The sequence below is a fragment of the Phodopus roborovskii genome, unplaced genomic scaffold (assembly GCF_943737965.1).
Source record: "Phodopus roborovskii unplaced genomic scaffold, PHOROB, whole genome shotgun sequence".
Taxonomy (NCBI): domain Eukaryota; kingdom Metazoa; phylum Chordata; class Mammalia; order Rodentia; family Cricetidae; genus Phodopus; species Phodopus roborovskii.
Window position 1 is genome coordinate 3763192 of NW_026126693.1, and position 23632 is coordinate 3786823.

A 23632-nucleotide genomic window follows, 5' to 3' on the forward strand; every position below is an offset into this window, starting at 1 on the left:
TGTGTTACTGTCTCTTCAGTAGAGATCTAACATTGAAAAGAGAAGGAACTACTCCTTGGGACTCATGGAAACTAGAGGAGTCAAGGTGTGACTTCTGGAACCTTGCACCTTGTAGTTTGGAACACCTGTCCTAAAAGTAACTACAGTGTTATAAGGGAGGTGACAGTGGGGGTTTGCTGAGATATCTTGCTTAGTTCAAGGCATTGGGCTAAGTAATTTTGTGTTCACTTACTTGCTATATAAGACAATTAAGACGTTCTCATGTGTATGGTCCTCTGTGCTGGGTTCTATGCTGACTTAACTATTTCTCATGGACTGTGAATGAGGCACCACCATGACTTCACAGACAAGGCATAAGATCACAACTGTGTAAGTCCAATCACTTCTTCCATCAAGAACACGAGAGCATGAGTAACTTGCCTTTTCCCACCAATGTCCTCATACTGACACAAGGTTAGAAGGACATTTCAAATTCTGGGGTAAGGAATGGATGGAAGGAAGGGGAAGAAGCCTAGCAGTTGCTTTTGGCTTGGAATATAGGATACCAGAGCAGGATATGTTTTGAAATGAGTTCAAGAAAGTGACCCTGGGCTTTTTTTTTTTTTTTTTTTTAACCAGTCACCTGCCACTTTCTGGGCCCTTCAAGGTCTATTATTTGTGAGTACACATTGATAAGCAGTTAGTTTCAGACTCAGCTGCCAGCCATTCCTCTCACACTTGCAGGTGCAACAGATTCATCCATCTAGATGTGTCTATTATTGAATACAGGCTGGCCTCCAGATCTGCTTGTTTGACTTGTATATGCAATGTCTCCCACAGGCTCCTGTTCTGAACACTCATGCCCCATTTGTGGCACTATTTTGAAAGGTGTGGTGTCTTTAGGAGTGAGGCCTGGTCAGCAGAGGCAGGTCAGTAGGGACGGCCTTTGAAAGCTATCGCTACCCTTGGTGCTCTACTCCCTCACCCATGATGTGACAAGTTCCTGTCTCATGCTTCTGCTGCTGTGGATGCAGCTATATTGCCATAACTGTCCCACTGTGATGGGCTGAAAGGAACAACAGTTCTCTGCTTCCTTACATTGTTTCTTCCAGGTAATTTGGTTGTAGTTACAAAGTATGCAAGAAATGGGGTTGTCACTGAGACAGACCCGATTCTGTATTTATCAGGTCCTTAGAACTTGCTTTGAGGAGGAATATGGAAGAGTTTGAAGCTTTGGGCTTGACAAACCCTAGAATGCTAAAGAGAGTTTCTTGGTTGGTTCTGCTGGGAGTTTGGAATTCCAAAATGTGGATAGAAATGTGATTATGAAGGCTGAGCTCACGAGGTTTCAGATGAGAATAAGATCTTCAATGAGAATCTGGCTAAGGATGATTTTGTTACATTTGGCAAAGAAGCAGGATGCTTGGGTCCATGTCCTGAAAATATGAATGAGGAGGAAGGGAAAAGTAATGGGCTAGTTGATTTGGTGGAAGAAACTTTAAGACAGTGTAACATTTCAACTATGGAATGGTTACTATTTGCTTCTCTCAGCCAAGTAGTGAGAATTTATATAAACAAATGAGTAGGCTGGCCAGGAAAGGACAGAGAGCACATTTAGGGCTGTTCTAGATAAAGTATGTTGGTAAAGAGGTTCTTGCCATGAAAGAAAAGCCAGGAACCATGAGGCGGGACAATAGAAAAGCTGCCTTGAGAGTGAGACCCCTTTCCCTGGAGGCCCCAGAGTATAAGAATACAAATTTATTTGAAAGTTCCATTTCAAAAGAGAGAGTTTAATGGGTGCCCTTCAGAAAGAGGGCTGTCTGGGAAAATGTTTTACCAAGTCCAGCTGTGCAGGCACTCACAGGCTACAGTTGCTGTGGCCCATTGAACCCCAGCTATTACTTAAGGCCCACAGCACCATGTGGTGTTAAGTAAATGGTGCTGGTTTTGCAGACATGCAGAATGCAATAGTGACAGATCACTGGGGCTTCCACCAAAACTCTAGAGGAAACCTTGTGATATCAAGCAATGTGTAGCCAGGTCAGTTTCCCTGCAGGAAGCCTCTAAGCTGAATGTGCAGGGAGCTATGACTATGCAATGTCCCCATAGCTCATGTTTTGAACCCTGGGTCCCCAGTTTCTGGCACTTCTTTGAAGGCTATAAGCCTTTAGGAGGTTGGCCTAAATAGAGAAACAGGTTAGCAGGGGAAGGGCCTTGAAGAGCATCTGCACAATGGTGCTTTCTATTGTGCTCTCTGCTTCCTGGTGGAGTTAATACATTCTCCTGCTACCATGACAATCAAGACGGTGCTGCTCCTCCACTGTGCCTTACCTGCTATCATGACCAAATCTCTCAGAAACCCTGTGTAACATGGACATGTGCGGCTTTATTTATGTTTCTTGTTCTATTTTTCCCCCCTATTAGGTGCTTTGGTCCAAAAAGAAGCTATAATACATTTGACTGACAGAACGTAGAGAAAGTGATGCCCGTAAGGCCTAACATGGCCTGGGAAATCCTCTTCATTCCCCTCTGAGTAAATCATGTAAAAGGAGTAGGCTGTCCTGCTGGAGATGCCACAAGGAAAGAAGATGTCAGCCAGCCCCCAACTGCTAGCCCAGGCTGGCTCCAGCTCACCGTGTAGCCCAGGCTGCCTCACACTTGGCTTCTCACATGCTGGGGGTACGTGGGCATGCCACCATATTTAAACTGCTGCTTGCTTTTGAGTAAGTTTCAAGAGGATAAGTTTTCTGGGTAGCCAAGCTTCAGAAGGTGAAATTATTGTCTTTTAAAAGTCTAACTCCCACAGGTGAAGGAGGGCAGCTCATCCTCCTACAATGCCATAGGGAAGGGAAAGCAATGAGCATGAGTCTCAGGGGCACCGACGATAAACTTACCAGCGGAGTTTTGTTTTGTTTATTTAATGCAGAAATCTACATGCTAGACTTTGTCATTAAATTATTTGTAACTAGTAACTCAATAGCATTATCTGCTGGCTCTAATCAAAGGCCAATGTTTATCACAGGACTCACTGTTAGAGAGTCGGTTCGAGGTAATGGAAAGTATTCAAAATGGGCATCAGGGCAAGTCCCTGGGGCAGCTCACTCAGTTCTCCTCCATGGAACCCTTCCTGACACAGCAGCCGTCTTTCTCTATCCTACTCTGTTCTCCCACTACCTGTTTTTGCTGGTTGGCTATTGGTGTCCAGCAGGTCACAAAGCTCTCAGAGGGCAAGAACATGTTTTTGTTTGTGTGTTTGTTTTGTTTGTAACTGCCATATCCCTGACACATGGTAGGTATTCAGTAAACAACTACTGAATAAATGAAGATAACTTTACAAAACACAGGGAGAGGGCTGGTCATTGGTGCCTCACTCCTTTAATCCCAGCACTTAGGAGGCAGAGGGAGGAGGATCTTTGGAGTTCGAGGCCAGCCTGGTCTACAGAGCGAGTTCCAGGACAGGCTCCAAAGCAATACAGAGAAACCCTGTCTTGAAAAAACAAGAAAAAGAAAAAGAGAGAAAAGAAAAGCATATATATATATATACATATATATATATGTATGTATGTATGTATATGTATATGTATATGTATATATGTATATATATAATATATTGTCAATAGGGTTACTACAAACCTTAACTAGAATGGTGGATATAAAGTATTTTTACAAATTCTCGGTCTAAATTGAAAATGAAATTATTGCCTTATTGTGGTTTTTCCCTGGGTCATTATTAAAAAACATGTTTATGACACTGCTTTTCTGCTCTGATGTTTACAGTTGGAAGCTTTGCCTGAAGTACTGGCTCAGTGGCAGGAGGACCCTGCATGAGAGCACTCTGTGCCTCTCTGCTTCCCTGGAGAACCCTGGCTGGGCATAGCCTGATGGAACATGACAGCTCTCCTCAGAGCCCAGTATCTGGGTAGATGTCTGGCCTTGTTTTGGAGAAGAGAAGGTGGAGAGAGAGAGAATATTGCTGCAAATATAGGACAGAGACACACAGTGAGAGAGATGGCGGCCAGGCTCAGGGAGAGTCAGGCAGAGGTGGTGGGTCACTCTTTTCCTTTAAATGGAAATGTAATGATTCATGTTAAAATATGGAGTTGGGTAATATAGAGGAAGCAACCAGTATATAAACTACGATCACCATCGGGAAGCCAGCTGGGATGAGCCCTGGAATTTCTAGCTAGCCTATCTTGGACGCCTGCTGTCACCCCAGCCCTCCTCCTGTTACCACCTGCAGTGTCAAGGCCATAGCAGGAATAAGTGAGGGCTACAACACTCAAGAAGTCGATGGGAAGCATGGGGTTTTGGGAGGAGAAGCCATTTGCTCAAGGATACACAACTAAAAGGCTCAGGCTAGAAGTCGTGTCTTTTTGCCTCTTTTTTTTTTTTTTTTTAAAGATTTATTTATTGTGTATACAATGTTGTGCCTGCACGAATGTTTGCTGGCCAGAAGAGGGCACCAGATCTCATTATAGATGGTTGTGAGCCACCATGTGGGTGCTGGGAATTGAACTGCAGACCTCTGGAAGAGCAGTCAGTGTTTTTAAATCTGAGACATCTCTCCAGGCCATGTTTTTGTTTTTAATCCTGTGTCACTCAAGGAGAGATTTTATTTATTTATTATTTTTTGGTTTTTCGAGACAGGTTTCTCAGAATTGCTTTGAAGGCTGTAGACCAGGCTGGCCTCAAACTCATAGAAATCTGCCTGCCTCTGCCTCCCTAGTGCTGGGATTAAAGGTGTGCACCACAAATGCCCAGCTTCAAGGACAGACTTTTTAAAAAAAGGTTTAAAGAAAAGAAGGTACCCACTCCCCACTGTTAGAAATCGGGAGTGCTTGTGGCCTGCCTTCAGCTACTTAATGCAGCAGCCACATCATCACCAGCTGCCACACCCTTAAAAGGCCCCCTACCATCACAGCCCCCTCTCTTTTTCTCCTACCCTTGTCCATCCTCTCTCTCTCTCTCACTTTCTTTCTCTCTCTCTCCTGTCTGCACTCAGAGACTTTTGCTCTCCCCAATAAATCTCTTGCATGAGACCTGTTGTGTGGTATGATCTTTACTGCATATGTTGGCTCCGACTTATACTTAAACCCTAACATTAGTGCTGCTGACTCAGTAGGCTTTTCTTATGCCTGCATACTCTGCCCTTAGGGGGGTCTAAGCCACACTGGGACCCTATTCCTTATCTCTCAGTCCACCTGCAACAGACTCACTTTCCAGCTTACTGATCGATCACTGGGCAGGGCATCCAAAACCGTAACTGGTACATTTTCCCTTTCAGTTGGTGTAATGCTTTTCTGAATCTGAGGAACTGATAGTTGAGCATCGGGCTCCCCTTGAGAAGTGGAGGTACCCCCCCTCAGCCACAGTCTTTAAGGCCAGGTTGACACTCTTCGATGACCTCACCTCTAACCAATTCCCAAGGTAAGGCTTCATCTTTTCTTTTCTTTTTTTGGCCAAGAAAACAGGACTTTATTGATCTTTAATGTAAAAAATTGCCAACTGTAAAATGAAAAATGACTATTAGGGTTAAAAATGGAGCCTGGGATTGGGGGGGGGGGAGGTGGTTCACTCTGGAACAGGGTTTGATGCAGTAAGTATGTTCATGCTGTAGACACTATACACAACTCACGGTTGATTGAGAAGCCTGGAAGCCTGGAATACCTGCCATTAACTCTCCCAACTAATTCATAGACAGTGAGGAACTCAGGTCTAGGGAAGGAACTGAAGACTTCTCAGGGATAGAGGTCTGTCTGGGAGTGGTGCCCCCAGGACATTTTTGAGCTTTTCAGCTCAAAATTTTGAGCATTTTCAGCTCAAAATTTTGAGCATTTTCCAGCTTCATTAAAAAGTTCTGGTGCCAAGAGTCTAGACTCTCCTTGGGCTTAGCTTGGCCTAGCCCCTGGCCCCGGTAAGGTGAGGTGATGACCCACTATACAGCTGTGGCTTCTCCACTCGGTCCTCCTGAGTCCTTACCCCCTTCCCCCATTGATGAGAATTGCCATCATCCACCTCTTCGATCTCCTTTGGGATTCTCTAGAAGAAACTTGGATGGCTCCACCTAGCACCCAACTTAAAGGCCTCTAAACTTACCTGCTTTTCCAGTCAAATCTGGCCTCAGTGTCCCTTAGATAACCAATCTAAATGTGACCAACCAAGCAATTGGGGAATGTAAAAGAACTCCTCATTCCCTATTTCTTTTTTTCTTCATTCCAAGCCCTATTGATCTGCCCCCTCAACTGTGTAAATGATTTTTAAATTCTGTTTAGTTTGCTGTAAAAGTGGGAGATAGAGCAGGTCCTAGTGGGAACAGTGGGGGGAGGGGTGGGCAAAGGATCAGGCTAGCTGTGAGTGCACACACCTGCTCTTCCCTGCAGCAGCAACTCTGAACCAAGCCGCCCATATAACTCTTCCAACTGGTCATTTGTTTATGAATTTAATTCCAAGTTCTAGAGTCTGATCCTTCAGCCGCTGCCTTCCCCCACCCTTTTCCCATGTACCCTCCACAAGGCTCTGGCTCCTGTAGCCTTCTGCGCTCACGTGGACACCTCCATTCTCCTGCTCTCTTTGGCTACAGCCTGCATACAGGAACATACCCAAACAACATTTAGCTTTTGCACTTGCTCTCTCCCTCCACGGACTCATTTTATTACTACAGCTTGGCCTCAGAACAGACCAATGGCCAGAAAATTGGCAAACTTGGTCTCCAAATTCTTACAAATCATTACAACTGCTACTGCACAGACAAAGTATCCCTAAATCTCTTATATCTGAACTCGCTCCAATCTACACGTCCTCTACTTTTTACTCTGTCATTTCAAGTAGAGTTTGAAGCTGCTTGTTCTGTACTTCCTGCTTGCTGAGGTAAAATTCATCCTTCTCACATCTCTGATGGCGGTGACAACTAAGGCCAGTGACAGCTTTGTCTGAGTCACAGCAGCAACCAAGGCTTCAGCTGCCTCCTCAGTTCTTCTCATGTGTAAAAATCACCACAGGCCTCACTTTCCTAGAGCAACCACTAGGTCCACAATTTACCTTGCTACAAGACCCAAAAAACGAGATAAACTCACAAAAAAAGTTTTCAAAGTAACTTTTTACTATCCCTTTATTTAAAGAAACTCACTTTATAATGATTCTCTTAGTAATAATCAACCACCTGTGCCTTGTGGTGAATGACTGGATAGAAACAGGTATAAAGTTTATGTGATGTTTGAGGATACAAAAGCTTAAGTTGTGAGGATCTAAAAAATGCTTTAGGGTGTAAGGCGGTGTTTTAAAGTGTGTTAATGCGAGTTCTAATGGTCTGAGGCCTTAAGTTGTGATAAGAAGGTGATTTAAGGTATTAAAAAAAATGAAGCCAGGAGTGATGGTGCACACTTTTTAATCCCAGCACTCAGGAGGCAGTGGATCTCTGAGTTCAAGGCCAGTCCAGTCTACAGAGTTCCAGGACAGCCAGGGCTACACAGAGAAACCCTGTCTCAAAAAACCAAAATACAAACCAACCAACCAACCAACCAACCAACCAACCAACCAACCAATCAAACAAACAAAAAGTTTCAGATTTCTTTCCCTCTTTATGCTATTGCTATACTAAGACTTCAAAAGTTCAGAGTTCTAACTTTAATTAATGGAATTCTGATAAGCTATTAATCTAGCTCTGCTAAACTCTGACTACTACTATCATAGTCACAAGCTCAAGATTTTAGATTTCTTTTGTTTTCTAAATATAAAAGGGCTTCTCATTGTGCTGAAAAAACATCTAATTTATAGGTCCAACACTCCAGGAAGAGTGTTTATGCTTTTAACGCAGAATCATTTTGGGTTCCCAAGCTTCTATTATGACAGGCTTGTGTCTACTGTCATTTCTCCAATGTGGATTTCAGTAAAGATTGCAACCAGTGGGAACAGTAACATATCTAAAACTTATCTTTTTGTAATCTTAAGATATTCTTGTAAGCTTCAGGGAATGGGCTTGAGCCCACCTTTCACAGGTCAAATCCACTCCAGATAAGTTCTGTCAATCAACACCTGTCAATCAATAGCCTGTTCCCCACATGCCTATTCCACTTATTCCTCAGGGTGGGATTTTCCCCTTTCACTGGTCTTGGGTCCCCTTCACTCAACTATAGGACCCATGTCAAGTGACTCACAGTCCCTGCAACATTGGTTCCAGGACCTCTTCTGGCCTCAATAGACACATGGACATGTACACTCACATAAATAAATAAATAAACTTCAAATTCTTTTCCTGCTATGTCCATTTCCCTCCCACTAGATGGGGTCTCACTATATAGTTCTGTCTTTCCTAGAATCTGCTATGAAGAACAGAATGGCCTGGAACTCACAGAGACCTGCCTGCCTCCATTTCCTAAATTCTGGGATTAAAGATGAATGCCATCACATCCAGCTGCTATGTGTTTTTAACCAACACACACACACACCCTCAAATCTTAAATCTTCAGCTATTTCATATGTAGAAAAGATGATATTTTTCATGCAGATTTAGAGATAGTAGACCCCTTGAATATTCAATCATTCTTCTTAAACTATTTTCTTACCCTAAAGGAAGAGTTCCAACGACATCCACACTGTAGGATTCTTGCAAGTTAAACCCTGCGGAAATGCCAGTTCCCATCACTACCTACAACAGAAAAACAAATGCACCTTAGAGCCAAGTGCTGATCCTGCACAAAATCAAGGCTCTGAGAGCCCATGGATCAGGAATCTATTTTCTCTCTCTTCTCAGGGTTAAGACAGGGATCTTCAGCTGCCATCCAACCCTTCTCAGTGATTTTACCACACAAAGAACCCTACAGCCTGAGGCCTGAGTCAGTTTCTTTTCCTTGTTTCCTGTACCCAGCTGAGGTGTTGGGTTAGTTGGCTGCCACAGAAGGCCATCACTGGGGTTGCCCTTGAGTTTGGGCAGGTAGAAGGAATGTAGGCCACAGGCTGGCAATATCAGCCTGTCATCATGCACTCACATTTGGCTTTAGAGTCCTGCCACTGCTGTCCCTGTCTCCAGAATGGCAGCATCAACATGGTGGGAAGCCTTCTGGAGTAGTAGCACACAGTCTTCTCAAGCATGTCACCCAGAGTGGTGTTCCCAAGGCCTAGATGTATGTGAGGTACAAAGCACAATTCTCCGAGCAGAGGAGCATGACAGAGGGGTGACAGCTACTTGTCACATCCCCAGGAGCTGCTGCTTCCATATCCTTTGGAATGGGCTATGCCAGGGATGGCAGCTCCTATAGCAGTGGACTCTGCATAACTGCTAGTACCGTCAGTCAGCCGTCAGCCACAACAGCCTCAGAGGAGCCAGTGTCAGCTGCTCTGTTCAGTGAAGATGGTGATGTTTGTGGCAGTTATGTCTGCTGACTTCAATGCTATGTTTCCCAAACTGGAGGAGTCCCTAGAATATTTAAACTCACCAAATAAATGTGGTTTAAGTACCTGGAGGTTCAATTTTATGTGGTGGTGACTAATTACTAATCTGTTGTCTCCCATTGACATGAAGAGATGTATCACAGGATGTAAAACTCAAAACACGTTTATATAAAAAATAAAGTTCATGCTTAAAAGGAGTCATGGGGACCCTGTCCTCAAACATCAGAAGAACGTTTTCTTTCTTTTTTTCTCTGTGAAATGCATATGTAAGAAGCTTATTTGCCAACATTTTGGGTGGGTGGGTGTGGGGGTTACATTTTATTGATAATTGAGTATGGGTATCTATGCACAAGTGCATGCCACACTGTACATATAAAGGTCAGAGGACAACTTTTGGGAGTCGGTTTTCTCCTTCCACCATATGGGTCCTAGGAATGAAATTCAGATTGTCAGGCTTGTCATCAGGTACCCTTATCCACTGAGCCATCTCACTGCCCAGGCAAGAGGTTTAAAAAGCACATGAAGGTATTACTGAAAGACTATAATTTCACTGATAGTTGTGGAGAACTAGTCCTTGGGGAAACATGAAGGGAGCTTTAAAGGGAATCTGGGCAGTGGGCAGAACTGGTACTCGAGACAACAAAGGCCATTTACTTCTTCCTCAGCAGGCATTGGCCTAGCAAAGCTCTCCTGCACCTCTTGCTGTTCCAAGTAGAAACTGGATTTCTGCACCCAATCCCAGCTAGAGAAGAGTTTCTGAAATTGTTGGAGATGGTCTCTTTTGCCTTTTCAGTTCTGAGAAAGGACTAGCATGTGGTTCAGGGGCAGACACATTCTTAGCATTCAGGAAGCCCCCAATCAGATTCCAAGCACAGAATGGAAGAAAAATAAAGAAATAACGGGTTGGTTGTTTCGAAGACTAAGGCAAGGAAGAGGATGGAAGAGGTCACGGTCTCTGTACATGTGCTAGACAGTGTTTTGTGGCTGGAGCTCCCCTCTTCTAAATTTGGATCAAATTCACATTAATTTGCTGTCCTTTTTTTTTTCTTTTATAAAAACAAGTTCTCTCATCAGGCAGTGTTGGTGCACACCTTTAATCTCAGCAGAGGCAAAGGCAAAGGAAGGTGAATCTCTGTGAGTTCGTGGCCAGCCTGGTCTATAAAGTGAGTTCCAGGACAGCCAGGGTTACACAGAGAAACCCTGTCTTGGAAAACCATAAAAACACAAACAAACAAACAAACAACAACAACAACAAAAACCAAGTTCTCCCTATGTACTTCACACCGGCCTTAAAATCATGACCCTCCTTACTCAGAGTAAAGAGTCTGAGTAAGGAAGGTCATGATTTCCTAAGGGCTGGGATCACAGGCACCTATCTATGGCTGACACCTAGTATTTTTTGAAAAGAAAAAATTCTTTGTAAGGTCCAAACTTTCTATCTGGGAATTCACTGGGGTTGTGATTTTGAGGGCTGCACAGTGTGGCTGTGCAGACTTCTGGTTGGAGGTAGCTCACACTTGACACAACAGTTCAGACCATGTCCTTCTGACTATGTCTCAGCTTGCAAAAGCTGGGTGTTCTGCTGTTACTCTCTGTAAAGAGGCACGAGGGAGTAGTGTTCACTCTGACTCCAAGGCCACTCCATGTACACATTCATGAATAAGTAATTGTGGTCACTTAAGAGCATAGTATTGTTTATTTCAATACATATGCATGATTTTTACAAAACACTAGATATTTGGGCTTGACTTGTGTGAGACTGTACCAGAAAACAAAGAAAGTTGGGGAAATTTTGTCTTTTCAAAATGGAAGCCACTTTATTAAGGTAAGTAAAGCTATTTGAATTATTATTAAATTTATTATTAAAGTAACGTGATTTTTTTTTTTTTTTTGAGACTGGGTTTCTCTGTGTAGCCCTTGCTGTCCTGGGGAACTCTCTGTAGACCAGACCCGCTTTTGTCTCCCTATTGCTGGGATTAAAGGTGAGAGTCACCACCACCCAGCATAATATGTGATGTTTAAAAAAAATAAACAGATAATGAAAAACCTTAAGAAAAACAAATCCCAACACTCATAGACAACCAATGTTAAATTTTAAATTTACATTTTCATTAGGTTTTAAAAGTCATCTATGCCTATGTTTTAATGCCTTTTTATTTTTACTATTTTGTTAGTTGTTCTGCAGAGTGGGGATGGAGGACCCTCAGCTCCCTGCCCCTCTACCATCCATGTCAGAATCCCTTGCAGGAACAGGTGCATGCAGTTGCAGGGGCTGAACAAGCCACCATGTTGCATGTACTTACAGCAAAGAACTCTAGAGGAATGGGTGCTGGCAATTTCTCTTTAAATCTCTCATTAAACTCCTTGCCACCCAACAGCAAACCAAAAACCATCAGGCCGACGCCTAGGGAACACACGTTGAGGTTTTTAACATTCTGCAACACAGCAACTGTACTCTGCAACACAGTGAACACTGGAGGGTTACATCAAGCAGCAGCTTCTGTACTGTGTGACTCAACACACGTGAGGTGCCTAGACAGGCTCAAGAGACAAGTGTGACACAGGCTAGAGCTGAGTGGAGAGGATGGGAAGGGAACACTGTACATGTGGGAAGCCTCCATCTGAACTCCTGGAAAGGTTCTAGAAATGGAGGGTGACCACAGCTGCATGGCAAAATAAATGCACTTAATTTCACAGTACTGTGTAATGAAAAATAATGTGAACAATGAGATATGCTTCACTATGTATTTTAAAAATACTTTTAATTTTTAATGTCTGCATGTGTACCTGGGTGTATGTATTTGCACAACATACACACAGGAGCCCACAAAGATCAAAAGGCATCAGATACCCTGGAGCTGGAGTTAACAAGTAGTGTGTGAGCCACCACCCACACCCCAGGAGAAACCCAGGTCTTCTGCAAGGGCAGCAAGCACTCTCACCACTAAGCCATTTCTTCAGCCAGGCCTCTTGTCCAGAGTATTTTTCACATTAAAAAAAAGTCTCCAAAAAAATTCATCTGAGCCTAAACTTAAAGAGAGGTGTGTACAGAGGAGCAAGTGTAAAATTCGGTGGTGGAGTATGTATGCAGCATGCTCCTGGCCCTGAATTCAACCCTCGGCACACAAACTGAAAGGTTTTAGGCTGAAGCATTTCTCTTTGTATCTTCTACAATTTAGGAGGCATTTTCTTTAACCATTCAACTTTATACACATAATTCTTATCCAACAACATTATACGTTTGTTGTTGTTTTGTTTTGCTTGAGACAGGGTCTCACTGTAAGTTCAGGCTGACCTTGAACTCATGTTCTTCTGGAGTGTTAGTACTAGCATGCTCCACTACAAAAGGCTTATGGTGCATTTGATATGCTGATATGGGAATGTAGTTCATATAAAATTCAGAAAAAATACCCCAGGGTCTGTTATGAAAGAATCAGGGTCAACCCCACAGAAAACTGCAGAGATCAATACATAGCGAAGCTTTAAAATTGGGTAATTGTTGTGAGAAGGTGACAGCGAAGTCGTCAGGCAGGCTTTGGAGCCAGGAGAACGATGTTTAGAAAGAAGCCCAGGAGAGCTAGAGAAGAAAGCCACTTATGTTAGGGCTCTGGACCGGATACCCCAAATATAATCACTTCATCTGAAACACATCAAAGCGGAGAGTCTAGCTGCACAGCCCAGGGCCCACAAAGGTGCAGACTGCATTTTCTCTGTGACATGTCAATTTAAGAAAGTCTCAGAGAATGAGGTCTATTTCCAGCTATCAAAAAATAATAATTTGTGAGATATCCTTGCAGTCTGATTCCAGTATTATCAATTGAGAGTTCAAATTTAAATGCGACGTCTTCAAAAATGATTGTCTCAAAACCCTAAAGCTGTCCATACTGTTTCCCCATTATAGCATTTAATGTAGTTTGTAATGCACACTTGTACAATCATGGTTCGCCATGACTATCTTCCCATTGGACTGTCAGCCCACAAGTCAAGGCTGTGTCTGCTCAGCTCATCACTCAACTCAGTGCCTACTGAAGGCCTGGCAAAGAAACACCCACAAGGGCTACAGCTGAAATGTCCTCCCTAGTATTTTACTGTCGATTGGCTGTAATTACTTCAGCGGCATTTAGAAATGCTGCTTTGTTTTTGTTGCTGGATTCTAAACATACAGGTTTGTAATAGTAGTTGTTTTGTTTTTAAGTATTTTATTTGGGTATGCCTGTATGTGTGTTCATGTGTGTCTGTGCCCAGTGAAGCCAGAGGGGGTGCTGAGTTACCAGGAGCCGGAGACATGGGCAGAGTATAAGCTGCCTGGTGTGAGCGCTACAAGATAACCCTGGCACCTCACAGCAGTAGCAAGCACTCTTAACAGCCCAGACATCTCTCCAATCCCCATTCAGGGTTTGGAAAGCTATATTGTTAATGCTTTCTAGCTATATTGTATTGTGTGAAAAAATGTTGAATGTTTAGGATTTGTCATCAACTTCAAGTAATCAGCTTTGACCTGGTCAGTTATTTTTACTATGCATTTGTAACCAATTTTTACGTTCTCTATTGTGTATAGTCTACACATGTTTTACTATATTAAGCTGATTACTTGTTAGTTAAACCATTTATAGCTTCCCCCCCCCCCTGCTTGAATAAGCAACCTTTAAGAGAGCTGTCTTTCCTATTATATCTTTTATTTGTTTGTTTTTTGAGACAGGGTCTCACTATATAGCCCTGGATGGATGGCCTGGAACTCACTCTGTAGACCAGGCTACCTCAAACTCACAGAGCTCTGCCTGTTTCTGTCTCTAAAGTGCTAGGTGCTAGGATTAAAGATGTTCATTGTCACACCTAGCTTCCTATTATACCTTAAGTTATTTATTTTTTGTCTGGATAAAAACAAAAACAAAACAACCCCCCCAATTTTGTCTTAAAGGTTGTCTGTTCAGCTAATTAGAGCGACTGCTGCAATCCAAACAAAGCTCTAAGAACAAACTCTGTCTGAAGCAGGGAGAATCCATATCCACATGATGGGCTTCAGGATTTAACCATTGTTGTATCTCTCTTCTCCAAAAGCCTGAGAATAACTGCATCTCCCCCCATGAAGCATTGAAGGTGAAGGATGAACAGAAGCAAACAGGGCTGGGGTGGGCAACAGCAGCAAGTCAGGCATTGCTTACTTACATACACCACTGAAAAGATCCCACTGTACCGCTTTGTTTTAACCCCAAACAGGTATTTTAACATGGAGGTGAACACATGCACAGCGGCCGCGGTGGTAAACCCTCGCACCAGAGGCTCCGTGAGGTATATGGCCACAAATCCAAACCTACAGACACCTAGGCAAAACTACAGTTTTTAAAATGACAAAGAAACAAACAAATAGCATGATGAGTTAGGAAATGACAATCAACAAAATACTTGTGAATTTTTTACTAGGTCACTTTCTAATCCTATAGACTTGTACCTATGGCAGCTAACTGTTCACTGGTTACAAAGGAAATAATGCTAAATCTGTAATGACTTGAGTCCCCCGGCACTTTGGCCATGTTTCTACTCTGCCTGTGAGGGGCTCATTCATGCAGACCATACACATACCATACCCCCCACTCCCCAGCTCATAAGGGAGGTCTCTTCCCCAAACTACCACCCAGTCAATCATACTTGCTTTGCTTTTGCGATATCTGGAACACTCAAGGGAAGCTTGCTAGCCATTCTTAGTGGATAAGGATCTTGAGCCTCCAGATTTGGAGTTTTGCTGTCTGCCTCTGCCCACACATAGTGAGGCCAGCTAAGAGAATTCACTAGGCATTTCATAGATGAACAAACCAGAGTCTATCTCCCCACACTGGAGTCTCACCTGAATGATCCCTGAAAGTAAGGTCACAGACATGGCGACTTTCACTCTTAACGCATCTCTGGCTTCCGTGCCATTGGTTGCATTTACTCCTCCAGGGATGACTATATCATCTGGTACTAACCGAACAGCCACACCACCAATCATCAAGCTAATAACAGCAAAAGGGCCTGGAACAGAGGGGCATGGATGAGCACTGAACGGAGGCTCAGGAAGTTAATTCAGTACTCTGCTATAATGACCAGGAATGAGCTTTGCTCAGGGCCTTATAACCTCATTTTAACAAAAAGAATGATCATTTTAACAAATAACAGGGGCCCTGAGTGACTTCCGAGGTTCCTGTGCTCACAGATAAGCACCAGGGAAAACAGGGCATAAAGCACACAAGCTTGTCTCCTCAACAGAAAGGGTGTGTGTCTGCTTTCTACCCAAAAGTCTGGGCATGAATGTAGTTAATAGCCTGGTGACCTGTGCTATCTGTGGGGACAGTTCACACCTGAATCTCCCAGACTATTATGTTTATCCCAAATTCTTCTCCTAGAGACCTTTATCTTTAGCATTGTTTCCAATCAAAAGTTAGAGGAGATGTTACATATACTTTGAAGCCTGGTGATGTCTATGCTATCCATATGACTGAGAACACACCAGAACCTAGGCCCTTAAGCTATAAAATCCATCTTCATGGTAGAGACCACAAGTACTTTGCAAAGGAGTTTGGATATAGTCATGCCTTAAGCTTCATTGTGCACATGGGATTAAGATAGTTGTTACCAAAATTGTACTATACTTAAATGTGTCTGAAATAAACTTCCTGGCATTAGACTTTAGAAATTTGAAACAGTACCAGCTAACTAAGCCATGCTGAACTGGATTTCCTTCTCACCTCACATGGATAGTTTCTTAGCTATGGTGTTTGTGGAGACCTCCACAGCAATGCTGCAGGGCTGGGGAACAGCTCTGTCCGTGAAGTGCCTACTCTGTCAGCTTGAGGACCTGACTTAGGATCTGTTAGTGCCCACATAACATCTGGTGTGGCAGTGCATGTCTAAGTCTAATGCTGAGGGAGGAGGTGGTATAGAGGAGTGCATCTTTACAGCTCACTTGTCAGTCTCGTCAAGCAGTGAACTCTGGGTTCAGTGAGAGGCTTTGCCTCAAACATGAGGTAAAGTGTAATAGTAGAAGACACCTGCCATTCACCTCTGGCTTCCACATGTACGTGGACATGCATACATGTGCATTCACACACACACACACACACACACACACACACACACACACACACACACACACGTGCGCGCGCGCTCCCTCACACACACATCACACATGTGGTAGAAAGAGGTGGGCATGTTACCTCATAGCTCACTGAGGTAATCACAGGACAATTTATGGGAGTCAGTTCTTTCCTTCTGGTGTGGCACAGGGATTGAACTCGGGTCATCAGTCTTGGAGATGGACTCCTTCACCAGCTGAGCCATCTTACCAGCTCAAGGGCTTCCAAATTTCTGCTGGAGCCTGGGTCACCTTGTGTGAGGAAGCTCCAGCAAGGCCATGCGGACAAGTTCTGAGACCACATGGACAAGAGATGAAGGGGGGACAGGGGAAGAAAGGAGGACGTAGGAAGAGAGGTGATTCTTCCTAAGATGCTGACTTCCCAGGACTGGGAGAGAGTAAAATGATTGTTTTTCAGGGATCCTATTTATTTATTTTTAAATTTATTTTTAAAGTTATATACAATGTAAGCTTCTAAGTTGGGTGGCATTTGTTACTGAGCAATAGATATCTGAAACACTGTGTGAGTTTGTTTGCAGCTGGCAGCCTTACAAAGCTCTAGCATTGTAATTAAATTCCATGCATCTGTTCCTAAATGCACTGAAGAGAGAACATGTATAATTCAGAGCTTAGAGTATGATGAAGATGCAGATGCAGATGCATGCAAGGTGATTAGGAGCCCTGAGCATCACTACTAAAATAAATAAGGAGAAAAACCAGACACAAGCAAAGTATATTGGGAAATAAAGCATTAATCTCATTTTACAGTTTTAAACAATCATGCTTTTATGCAAGAAAAATTGCCCATCTAATTAACCCAAGATTATAAGAAAGCTATTAATTTTAGAAATCTTGGAGAAGGGGGAGGAGGAATAAGAAGAGGAAAAAGAAGAAGAGGAAGAGGAGGAGGAGGAAGAAGAAGGAGAAGAGGAAGAAGAAGAATAAGGAGGAGGAGAAGACATATGCTTTTCCGCTGCTGGGGAATGAATCCAGGGTTTCACACGGCTGGGTCTGTGCTCAGCTACTGATGTATTAGGGTGCAGTAGCATTTTTAAAGCAAAAAATGGTATGCAGTCACACAAGTTTTACTAAGCAGAAATAACAAACATATTGAAAAGCTTAGGAAAAAGTTTTAGGTTGTCAAATATAAGTTTTTACCTATAGATATGTGTCTGGAGGTTCCAAAGAAACAGTACATGATAACAGGGTAAAATGAAGAGTATAGGCCAAACACTGGAGGTACAGCTGCCAGCATTGCGAAGGCTAAGCCTGCAGGATCAGAAGGCACAGATGGGTCATGGTTAGCCAACAGCAGGGTGTATTCCTTTTTACCTCTTGTTCTCTGACACCTGATTTACTCTAACCCCATGGTCCTGGCTACAGCATTATGTTGACTAATCCTGATGGTAAACTTGACAGACCTAGAATCACTGAAAAGAAACCTGTGGGCTGGCCTGTGAGGGATTATAGGGATGAGGTGGGAAACCGTTCTAGATGTGGGTTGTACCACTCCCTGGGATTAAGTCCTAGACTGATTTAGAAGGGGCAAGCAAGCTAAGCAGATTGTTCATCTCTCACTGCTTCCTGATTGCAGATGCAATGTGACCAGCCGCCTCAAGCTCCTGCTGCTCTGCCTTCCTCACCATGAGGGACTGTAGCCTCCAACAGCTTAAAAAGGAAACCTCTGAGTTACTTTGGTCCCATATTTTGTAACAATAGTGAGCCAAGTAACTAACACAGGCAGTCTGTCTTGTCATTTCCCTTGTGCCAGTGGGTGGAATTTTTTGCCTCCTGTCCTAGATCAGAGTAGAAAAATATCTCTTGACAGGTACAGAAAGTAATTTCACCCAGATGATGCTCTCTCGAGTGGGGTAGTGGAGGGTTTTCTAGAGACACATTTGATATTAGCATCCTCCACTGTACCATTTCCTGGCCCCTCCACCCTGCACTTCCTCCTGACTCCTAGGCTTTACCACTTGTCCCTCATCAGAAGTTGTGCTCTCTCAGGCTCCTCTGTTAACCACATGCTCATTCTGTAGACCATCTTCTTGGACAGGCAACTTTCAAGTGAGTCAAGCCTGGTTCATTTCCAGGTTTGCAATTTTCCAACCAGAACACTTGAGATTTTTATTCCAAGAGACTTTAACAGTGCAGATCATAGCCTTTAGGGGGCGCTGCTAAAATTCCTTCCCTTGGAGAGTGACATGAATAATATCTACTTCCTCCGAAGGCCCCAACAACAAAGAGAGGTATGACTCAATCAAAGCACATTCAGGGACAGCAATGAATATATCAGGCTTACCTACAGAGTAATGGGTGATGGGCTACAGGTGGAGCATGGGTGACCTTAAGACAGCCACACTAGAAGCTCTGTACCCAGCAGGGATGAAGGCTTCCCCATCTTTCCCCATGTCTATCTTCTAACCCAGTGGTTCTCAACCCTTTAATACACTTCCTCATGTTGTAGTGACCCCAACTATAGCATTATTTTGTTGCTACTTCATAAGTATAATTTTTCTACTGTTATGAATTGTAATGTAAATATCTGATATAAAATCCCCAAAGGGGGCCACTATCCACACATTAAGAACTGCTATTCTAGTCTCTCCCTGGGACTCTGGAGCCGTGTGCAATTAGCAGAGAATTACACACACCTTGGTTGGAGGGACAGCTGGATACAGAGGTGAGGCCCCCTGCCCTTCCTTCCAAAAAGAACAGCAGCAGTGAGCAAGCCCAGATGGGACAGTCTTTGGAGTGCAGGCCTAACTGGATTCCTGAAGATGGTTACAGTTTGGCCAGAGGATAGTCCTACACAACAGGGGCTCTCTTTTCATTCAGTCCCAGACAGTTTATATCAGTCTTTATATCACACCTTACCTATCAATCTCCCCTATTTTTAAAAACAGACTTTTTTTTTCCAGAGCCATTTTAGTCTCACAATAAATTGACTAGATGGTATAGAGAGTTCTCATGTTCGTCCTGGTCCCTCACATGCTTTCCCCTCTATCAAGCTCCTCACCTCACAGTGGAACATTTGCTATGAATGATGAGCCTGCACTGAGGTTGGTGATATCTTTCTTGCACAAATAAAGCCTGTCTGGGGTTCAGAGAATGGAGCTTGCCACTAGCTAACTATAGAGGTCTGGAGGACTGTACAGACCTCTGGTGGTGTCTTCTACAAATGTGTGTGATGTCACCCACTCCCCAAATAGATCTCTTTGGCTCCCAGTGCTCTGTACTCGACCTTCTTGTATGTCATGCCTCACAAATCTTTAGTCACCACTGATCTTTTTACTGTCTCCAACAACTGTCTTTCTTAGAACATCACATGATTGGGAAATCTCACTACACAGCCCTTCCAGATCCATGTCTTTTACTCAAAAATATTCGATAATGCTTCTCCTGCTTTCCATGGCTTGAAAAAACTCACTTCTTTTCTCTCTTTTTCCCTCAGAGCTGAGGACTGAACCCAGGGCCTTGTACTTGCTAGGCAAGTACTCTACCATTGAGCTAAATTCCCAACCCAGAAGGGGCTCATCTTCTGGATATTTTAAACCTATTACCTATTCAAAGACATCTTGCTTCCAAGATTTGGCCATTATGAATAAGGCTTCTAGAAACATCTCTTGATGATTTACTTGAGGCCTCTTCCTCCCTCCCTCTCACTCTCCCTCCCTTACTTCCTCCCTCCCTCCCTTATTTCCTTCCTTCCTCTCTCTCTCCCTTCCTTCCTTTTTTTTTTTTAAGCCTTGGTTTTAGAGAGTAGTCTCTACAAACTCCAGGGCCTGTGCTCTTGTACCCTGCTTACTTGTTTTAAGTGGAAAGGAAATACATAAGGTGTTACTTATTTCTAGAAAATTCTTATTCCAAATTATGTAGTCATCTCCTCTTCCCTTGCATTCTGTTGGAGTGACACATGGAAGGGAGGGTTTAGCGGTTGCCACTCAGCCTTGCATTGGATTTGGCATCCCTGCAATATGTAGATGATAAGTAGTGTCCTCAGCTTTGAGATCTCAGCAAAATTTCCAGGACACCTGGAGAATGCATCTACTGCATTTTAATGCTCTGAAGGAAAACAGCAAATGAAGAGTTGGAAAGTGTTCCTGTTTCATATGCAGAGAGTCACTCTGGTATTGCCCTTTAAAAGTTATTCTAGCAAAGAAAATCATGGGCACTGTTTGGAGAGCTGAGTGGTATCCAAGGCTCTTAGATCAGGGCTTCTCAACAGACAGCAATTTTGTTCCTTCTAGGCAACATCTGGCACAATCTAGAGACTTATTTTTTATCATGACAGCAGTGTTCTTGCTGGCTAGGATCAGAAGTCAGGAAGCTGCTAGCATCCTACAATATATGGCGGTTGCTACAACAAATGATGGGAATGGCATGAGGCTGAGAGACTTAGTAGATAATGTGCCAGTGTTCAGTATCCTGCAGGGTGTCTGTGCTATTCATTTCCTAATTTAACAGTTTTGAATAGAAACCACAGACTTTCTAGAATTTCAGCTTTTCCTTATGCAATGACATGCCTTTTTCATTGCCACTAAGTTTGTTTCCCTGGTATTCACATGGTTTACTGCTCGTGTCTTCCGTTGATTTCCATGTAGACCAATTCCTTGCAGAATTCCTCCTGGACAGCTCTTCAGTTTGTACTCTTCCTTCTGGAACCATGACTAGATGAATACATGGAGACTGACCATTGGTGCTATCTGTTTTTTTTTTCTTTTATGATTTTTTTACATTCCAATCCCAGTTCTCCCACCCTCCTCTCCTCCTGCTCCCCTCTCCTCCCATTTGCTCCTCAGAGAGGGTAAGGTCTCCCCTAGGAAGTCTACTAAGTCTGTCCCCTCATCTTGTTGAGGCAGGACCAAGGCGCAAATCTAGCCCTACACCCATGTGTCTAGGCTGGGCAAGGTATCTATATAGAATGGGCTCCACTAAGTCATTTTGTGCATTACAGTTAGATCTTGGTCCCATTGCCAGTGGCCTCATACATTGTCCCAGTCACACCATTGTCACCTATATTAAGGGAGTCTAGTTCAGTCTTATGCAGGTTCCCCATTGTCAGACCTGAGTCAGTGATCTCTCACTAGCTTGCATCAGCTGTTCCTGTGGGTTTCCCTATCTTGGTCTTGACTCCTTTGTTTATGTTATCGTTCCTTCCTCACTTTGATTGTACTCCAGGAGCTTGGCCCATTGGTTAGTTGTAGATTTCTGCATCTGCTTCCATCTGTTTCTGGAAGAGGGTTCTAGCTTCTCTGGGGGTGTGAATTGTAGGCTGGGTATCTTGTGCTTTATGTCTGGTATCCACTTATGAGTGAGTACATACTATATTTGTCTTTCTGGTTTTGGGTTACCTCACTTGGGATTTCTTCCCCTAGTTCTGTCCATTTGCCCATGAATTTTAGGATGTCATTGTTTCTTACCTCTGAGTAGTACTCCATCGTATAAATATACCATACTTTCTTTATTCATTCTTCAGTTCCTATGAACATAATTGAGCAAATGTCCTTGTGGTGTCAGTGTGCCTCCTTTGGGTATATGCCCAACAGTCGTATTTCAGGGTCTTGGGGTAGGTTGATCCCTAGTTTTATGAGAAAGTGCCATACTGATTTCCACAGTAGCTGCACAAGTTTGCACTCACACCAGCAATGGAGGAGTGTTCCCCTTTCTCCACATCCTCTCCAGCATAAGCAATCATTGGTGTTTTTGATCTTAGTTATTCTGATTGGTGTAAGATGGAATCTCAGAGTAGTTTTAATTTACATTTCCCTGATGTCTAAGGATGTTGAGCATTTCCTTAAGTGTCTTTCCATCATTTGAGACTGTTCTGTTGAGAATTCTCTGTTTAGATCTGTACCTCATTTTTAAATTGGATTATTTGAAAGTTTGATGTCTAGTTTCTTCAGTTGTTTGTATATTTTGGAGATCAGCCCTCTTTAAGATGTGGGGTTGGTGAAGATCTTTTCCCATTCTGTAGGGAGTTGTTTTGTCTTGTTGACTGTGTTCTTTGCTTTACAGAAGTTTCAAAGTCTCAGGCAGTCCCATTTATTAATTGTTGCTCTCAGAATCTGTGCTACCGGTGTTCTATTTAGGAAGTGGTCTCCTGTGCCTGTGCATTCCTCTTCTATGAGGTTTAGTGAGGATGGATTTATGTTGAGGTCTTTGATCCATTTGGACTTGAGTCTATTTGCATTCTTTTACATGTTGACAGCCAGTTATATCAGCATCATTTGTTGAATGTTTTCTTTTTTTTTTTTCATTTTGTATTTTTAGCTTCTTTGTCAAAAATTAGGTGTTCATAGGCATGTGGGTTGATGTCAGGCTCTTTGATTCAATTCCATTGGTCCACTTGTCTGTCTTTATGGCAATACCAAGTTGTTTTCATTACTATAGTTCTATAGTAGAGCCTGAAGTCAGGGATGGTGATGCCGCCCAGATGATCTTTTATTGTACAGGACTGTTTTGGCTATCCTGTGGGTTTTTTTCCATATGAAGTTGAATATTGTTCTTTCAAGGTCTGTGAAGAATTGTGCTGGGATTTTGATGGGAAATGCATTGAATCTGTAGATTGCTTTTGGTAGGATTGCCATTTTTTATTATGTTCATCCTACCTATCCAAGAGCATGGGAGATCTTTCCATTTTCTGATATCTTCTTTAATTTCTTTCTTTAAAGACTTGAGAATCTTGTTGTTATACATGTCTTTCACTTGTTTGAATAGAGTTACCCAAGATATTTTATGTTATTTGTGACTATTGTAAAGGGTGATGTTTCTCTGATTTCCTTCTCAGCCCATCTGAATATAGGAGGGATACTGATTTTTTTTTAGTTAATCTTGTATCCTGTTACATTACTGAAGGTGTTTATCAGTTGTAGGGGTTCTCTGGTAGAATTTTGGGAGTCGCTTATGTAAACTATCATATCATCAGCAAATAGGGAGAATTTGACTTCTTTTCCAATTTGTATCCTTTTGATCTCTTTTTGTTGTCTTATTGTTATAGATAGAACTTCCAGTACTATGTTGAAAAGATATGTAGAGAGTGGGCAGCCTTGTCTTGTTCCTGTTTTCAGTGAGATTGCTTTAAGTTTCTATTTGTTGGGTTACTGTATATTGCCTTTATTTTATTTAGGTATGTTCCTTGTATTCCATTCTCTCCAA

At 42.9% G+C, this 23632-nt stretch overlaps 1 protein-coding gene across 1 annotated transcript in view; it reads right to left on the bottom strand.

Moving 5' to 3' along the window:
- The window catches only part of Slc26a5 (solute carrier family 26 member 5), a 59020-nt gene that overhangs the window by 12860 nt on the left and 22528 nt on the right, over positions 1 to 23632 (bottom strand). Inside the window, exons 4-8 of the mRNA XM_051174805.1 lie at positions 17633 to 17743; positions 15209 to 15375; positions 14533 to 14697; positions 11670 to 11822; positions 8541 to 8623 (exon numbers count right to left, since the gene is read on the bottom strand). Coding sequence (XP_051030762.1) covers positions 8541 to 8623; positions 11670 to 11822; positions 14533 to 14697; positions 15209 to 15375; positions 17633 to 17743 — 679 coding nt within the window. The remainder of the gene's footprint in view (positions 1 to 8540; positions 8624 to 11669; positions 11823 to 14532; positions 14698 to 15208; positions 15376 to 17632; positions 17744 to 23632) is intronic.